The 6,616-nt window shown below is 45.8% G+C and overlaps 1 gene segment (V, D, J or C); it reads right to left on the reverse strand.

Annotated features, from left to right (window-relative positions):
* Positions 1-864: 864 nt before the first annotated feature.
* On the reverse strand, positions 865-1,381 carry LOC133366890 (immunoglobulin heavy variable 2-5-like). The segment is given in 2 exon segments: positions 865-1,199; positions 1,297-1,381. Coding segments are annotated over 2 exon segments (381 nt in total).
* Positions 1,382-6,616: the final 5,235 nt, after the last annotated feature.

Below are 6,616 nucleotides of genomic sequence, written 5' to 3' on the forward strand. Positions count from 1 at the left end.
CCCCTCTGACCCCTAAACCAGTTCTGGGGGGGCTCTCCCAACCCTCCAGAGCAGATCTATGGGGTGCACAGGGAGAAGAGAAGGTAGGAAAGTTCCATTGCCCAGCTAAAGTTCCTTACACTAGCAGAACTCTTTACGTGGATACCACCCATTCCCATTTGTTTGCTTGGAGGTAGATGACATTGTGCCAAAGCAAGTGTGATCTCAGTTCTGTGCATTTTCCCATCACTTTCCTTATTGCAAAAAGTCTGATATTTTGGGGAACTGGTTTAGTTGTGCAGGAGCACCTAATCGGCTTTAATTGTGTAACCTGAATTTGCTGGTACTGTATGTGATTGAATCCCACCGAAAAATAGAGACAGTCTGGAAGCACCCTCAGTGTAAGGGTCTCTCTTCACTTGTGCCTCTCAATACAATGTGGGGATGCATGTTGCATAAATGGTTTACGTACATTTGTTCCATAGCTGGGGCACAGACCTGGATACGGATTCCTAGACTGTGCACAAACCATACATTTAAAGCACATTTCCCCCCTCCAAATAATCATAGGAACTGTAGCTTGTTAAGGGTTCTGGGAACTGTAGCTCTATGTGGGGCAATCTACCCAGGATTCTTTGGGAAGAAATGTGTTTTAAATGTATGGTGTGTACATAGCCCTAGACGAGGGGAGAATGTGAGGATTGTAGTAGTGAAGACTTACTAACCACTTCCTGTTTGTTCAAATCCGGGTTGAGTTTGGCTGATGAGGAGATGTGGGTGGATTAAGAAGATGTAGCTGAGAATAGCTCCTAGCTGTTCAGAAACCCTTGACATCCTCATTTAAGATGTGCTTTGTCATCTCAATGCTGGCATTTGTCCAGGCTATCAACTGCTTTTGCATACTGTGTGTATTCTAGCGCAGTAGTATGTTCCAGTGTCTTTTGTCTCCATGCCTCTCATCTCTAAGTAAACCTCCCTCTTGGAAGTGTCTCTGGAGATGGTGAGCCGGTTTTTCAGGGACTCCAAGTATCTCATGTCATTATCCCAATAGACATGACATAACCACTCCAGGCCTTTTCCCGGAGCTTGACGAATCCAGCCCACTGCATACCCACTTGCAGTAAGGGAGAATCCAGACACAGAGCAGGTCAGCCTGAGGGTTTCTGATGGCTGCAGCTGCACTGAGCTGGTCTGGCCCAACGTCACCTGGGAATGGACACCTGGACAAGAGAAGGGAAAATGTCCATCAGAGGACAGACTTCTGCCTTTACAAACGAAGAATGGAAACGAAAGTTGGTTGTTCAAGGAGACACTTACATGGTGGGATGACCAAGAGGACGAAGGAAAGAAGTAAAGAATCCATGATCCTTTCTGCAGATAGGAGGGGAGTGTGGAAGAAAGAATGAGATGTGTTTGACTTTTGAGCTGAAGTTAGGAAAGGACTTTGAAATCCTGTGATAAAAGAAGGCTGGATGAGAATCATTTGCATATACTCTCTGTATGTAAATCCACAATTAGCGCTGACTTCAATAAAAAGATGCCCTTGTCATAAAATCCTGATGAGCAAAAAGCAAATCACGGGATCGTGTAGTTCTGCTCCAGGGGTAACCAACATGGTGCCCTCCGGATGTTTTAGACTAGATCACTTCCCACTCAGCATTGCCAATGATAAGGGATGTTGCAGTCCAAAACGTCAATGGCTACTAGACATGATGGGTATGTTCTACTTCCATTGGCAGAGTCAATATGCCTCTGAAAGCCAGTTGCTGAGAATAACAAGCGAGACGACTGCTGTTGTGCTCTGGTCTTCCTTACAGGCTTCCCATTATGGGCAACTCCTTGACCACTGACTGTGAGTGCAGGATGCTGGACTTAGATGGGCCACTGGCCTGAACCAGCAGGCTTTAGTGTTCTGAAAATACCTAGAGAGTACCAGTCCCTGTTCTGTTCTGGTCCATTTTAAGTATACCTTCAGGCTTATTCTCACTTGTGGATTGTAATTTCTAATCCACTCTTTATTTATGTTGATCACTAATCAGTGTGAAAAAGAACACCACCCTCGACTAGCCAGGTTGTTGTCATACAACCTACATAGAATTGTTGCTGTTGTTAATATAACATCCTCAGTGTACATGGCAAAGTAAAATTGGAACATAGCTCATGGAAGAGAGAGGAGGAGATACTGACGGCCACCAACATGGATAGCTTTGAAAGACGATTAGACAAATTCATGGAGGATAAGGCTATCAATGGCCACCAACTCTGATAACTGTTCTACAGTACCTCTACTGTCGGAGGCAGTATGGTTCTGAATATTAGTTGCTGGAAAATGCAGGAGGGGGGGAGTGCTCTTGCACTCAGGTCCTGCTTAAGGGCTCTCCATGGGCATCTGGTTGGCCCCTGTGAGCGCAGGATGCTGGACTGGATGAGCCATTGGCCTGATCCAGGAAGCTCTTCTTCTTATACCAAAGGCCCTCCTCTGGGTGCCTACTCCGAGGGAAGCTGGGGGTCTGGCAACAAGGGAGAGGACCTTCTCAGTAGTGGCCCCCAAATTATGGAATGATCTCCCTGACGAGGCGCTCCTGGCGCCAACACTGTTATCTTTCTGGCGCCAGGTCAAGACTTTCCTCTTCTCCCAGGCATTTTAGCATGTGTTTTAATTGGTTTCTAAATGTGTGTTTTTAAATTTATATATTTGTTTTTTAATGTTTTAATTGTTGTAAACCACCCAGAGAGCTTCGGCTATGAGGAGGTATACAAATGTAATAAATAAATATCAGGAGACCTCTTTTTTCTAGGAAGGTGTTTGCACCTCCCATAATTTTCCAAGTCCCTTTTCTGCACTGAAACATTTTCAAGGCAAACAAATATGGTTTCAATGCTCTATGCAAATATCCATAATCTGTATTCCTTAATCTCACTGCCAGATGTGGATTTCTTTCCCCACAAATGTGGAAAACTGGGCTCTTGCTGAAGTTCAAATATGCAGTACAGGGTTCACTTCACAAAACCCACAACTGTCAGGAAGCAACTTCCCTATGATGGGATCCCCCATGGCTGAATTATGTCTGGCTGAATAGGAACATCCAGCTGTTCCACCCCTTTCCCCAAAGTATATTGTTTTCTTTTGTTTTACTCCACCAGGAGGAGTGAGGGACATCACCAAATGGGATCTTTAGCTTTCCTTGACTCAGTTGAACTCAAAGTTTGATATCCTACCTCTTTTCACTTCAGCGCACACTCCTACACTCATCTTCCAGCAAAGGTTCACCCTGCATAACTTAAGAACAAGAAGCTCAGCTCATCACTGGAACAACCCAAGAAATGCAATCTATGTATCCATCTTTCTATCTATTTCTAACTCTCTGAAATGCCTTATTAACTGCACTAGAGTGCCCTCCAGTGTCTGTATGTGTCTCCTGTAGTCTTCCAGCTGCTCTGAGCCCATCACCTGATCCTTTCACCCTTCAATTTTATTATGTCTTTATTGAATTTTCCAAAAAGAACCAAAACAGTCAACCTATACAAAATAAACCATAATCAATCAATACAATATGTTCTGTATGTATATTTAAGGGTGGGGGCAAGAAGGAAGTGGGGAGCAGCTTCTGGTCTAGAAAACCAACCCAGTATTCAGACATTCAAGCAAATAAACCTGATTAGCCAGGTTCCAAAGGGTCCAAACATAACTCAATAGAACGTGAACATCTGTAAATCTCAGGGAGGTGCCCAAAACCATATTTATATGGCTGATGACCTCTGACCAAAATACTATGACTTTAAGACAGGACTAAATCAAGCTTGTGAACATCTGGTTGTTCTTCGGCTACCAGTGTCATCATCTCTAACCATTGGCCATGCTGGATGAATCTCATGGTGGCTGAAGTCAACTGAAATCTGGAGAGTCAGTGGTTCCCAACCCAAGTCTTATCTCAAGAGTGGGGAACCATTGTCAACCCAATGGCCACGTTCCCTTCTGGGAAACCCTCTAAGGGCCACATATCGGTGGTGGACCGGACTATTATCATTATTATATTATATTTATTAGTCGCCCATCTGGCTGGTTGTCCAGCCACTCTGGGCGACGTACAAAGTAAAATACATTAAACATTAAAATGTTAAAATATAAAACCCAACAGTAGAAAACTTAACCCAACCCAAAGGCTTGTCTGAAAAACCAGGTCTTTAAAGTCCGGCGGAAGCTCATCATCGAAGGGGCATGGCGGAGATCATTTGGGAGAGAATTCCACAGGGTGGGGGCCACTATTGAGAAGGCCCTTCCTCTGGTCCTCACCAGTCTGGCTGTTTTAACCAGTGGGATCGAGAGAAGGTCTTCTGAGGCTGATCTTGTTGAGCGGCATCCCTGATGATGCTGGAGGCGCTCGTTTAGATAAACTTGCCTGAAACTAGAAGCTAAAGTGGGTGGAGCAACAAATGGAAATGTAACCTTTGCCCAGTAGATTAGTTTTTGCACACAGTCACGCATCTCTCTGTATTCTCCATCCAGGGAAGCAAGAGTCATTAACTGAAGCCAGAGCTTGGAAAAGTTACTTTTTTGAACTACAACTCCCATCAGCCCCAGCCAGCATGGCCACTGGATTGGGCTGATGGGAGTTGTAGTTCAAAAAAGTAACTTTTCCAAGCTCTGCGTGAATTCAAGGAAGCATTCCAGCCAGGAAGGAAACACTCAAGGAGAGTGTAAAAGAAGGTCAGAGAGGGATGTGGCCTGGGGTGAGGGGATGTGTCTAGGGAGGGAGTCTGGCCTGGGGAGACTCAGAAGGGCCAGAAAGGCACCTGGAGGGCCCCCTTTGGCTCCCTGGGCCTGAGGTTCCCCACTCCCAGCTCATATGGCAACTGAGAGGGTGAGTGAAGACTGGGCAGATAGGTGCCACTGCACCCTCGCTGCTTGTGGCCCAGCTGTATTTCCAGTCAACTGGCCCAGCCACAGCATACCGTGGATGCATGTCCTAGATGGGCCCAGTTGTACCAGACTGCTCTTGAGGCTTCCAAGTGCTCGTGCAGACTTGCTGAAAAAGCACGAAGTTACACTGTGCTTCTTCTGTTCCTTGCTCCTTCCCCTCTCTCTGCTTGTGGAAGCTGGTCTCATGCAAGATGCGAAGCAGTGAGTAGGAAAGCCAGGTTTCAAGATGTCAGAGATGTACCATAAGCCAGGGGTGGGGAGCATCAAGCCTGGCGAGAAATGTGACCCTCCAAGCCCGTCTTGGGACTCTCCCCAGGCTATACGTCTTCCCAGCTCTACTCTACCGCCATCCCACTATTTTCTTTTCCCTAGCTGGAATGTATCCTTAAAGTCTGCCATTCCGGATGACCAAATCTGTCAGTTGCGTTTCTCACATGCCCTCATTTCTTTTCAGTTCTTTGGTTCTCCACATTTCCACATCAGTTGGTGAGTTTGTTTTTTTAAAAAAATAATGAAGTTGTCGTGAAAATTCTTCAGCATTTTAGTGCAAAAATTTCCTAATCTACACATTTTTCTGTGTAGTTTTGCCTAATCTACACATTTTTGCAAACCACTTTTCTCTAATATAATGCATTTTTGTCTGCTGTTTTTATGAACATAATGCATTTTTATGCATGTTTTAACATAGTACTGCAAATGCATTTTTGTATACATTGGAAAATGGAAATGGCCTGCCTTCAAGTTGATCCCAACTTACTGCGACCCTATGAATAGGGATTTCATCGTAAGAGGCATTCAGATGGGTTTTTACCATTGCCTCCCTCTGAGGCTAGTCCTCCCCAGCTGGCTAGGGCCTGCTCAGCTTGCCACAGCTGCACAAGCCAGCCCCTTCCTTGTCCGCAACTGCCAGCTGGGGGGCAACTGGGCTCCTTGGGACTATGCAGCTGGCCCATGGCTGCACAGGTGGCAGGGCACGTAACCCCTGAGCCACTCACTGTGGGGGTGATCTTTAGCTGGCCCTTGACACCCAGGAGACATGAGCGGGGATTTGAACTCACAGACTCTGGACTCCCAGCCAGGCTCTCCTCCCCACTGTGCTATACCAGCTGTTTTTGTATACAGTACATGGCTGGAAAACTGTGTTGCAACATTCAGCAGTATAAACCTGCACACATGCAAAAAGACACACAGCCCCACCTCCTCAGCTGGTCCATCAATATCAGAGGAGGATGGGGGAGTTATCACCCCTTCTCCATTAATCAAATATTCAACCTGTGCTGGGCTCTGCCCACCTCAGTACAGTGTCTCTCCCCCCCCTTTCTTTGTGCTGCTGCTGCCAAAATTAATGGGGCCTTGGAGAGGGGATGTGCTCAGGGGTGGATCAGGTCCCTGGTGTTGGGGATACCTCCCCAACTTAATTCACCTTATGGGATCAGTAAGTGATTCCCTTCACATTGATCAAAAAATGTCGCAAGACATACCCATTTCTTCAAGTCAGTGGTTTTTATGGTTTCATTTTGGGCACATTACTCGTGGTGTTTTAGGAGAATTCCTGAGACATTTTATGAATAGACCTGGAATTGTAAGGTGTGAACACCAAGTGTGCATGCATATATGTAGAACATGTAGAAGAGGATAAGGAACTGGGCTGTTTGCCCTACCATAAGAACATGAGAAAAGCCTGCAGGATCAGGCCAACGATCCATTTACTAACGC

The sequence above is a fragment of the Rhineura floridana genome, chromosome 11 (assembly GCF_030035675.1).
Source record: "Rhineura floridana isolate rRhiFlo1 chromosome 11, rRhiFlo1.hap2, whole genome shotgun sequence".
Lineage (NCBI taxonomy): Eukaryota > Metazoa > Chordata > Lepidosauria > Squamata > Rhineuridae > Rhineura > Rhineura floridana.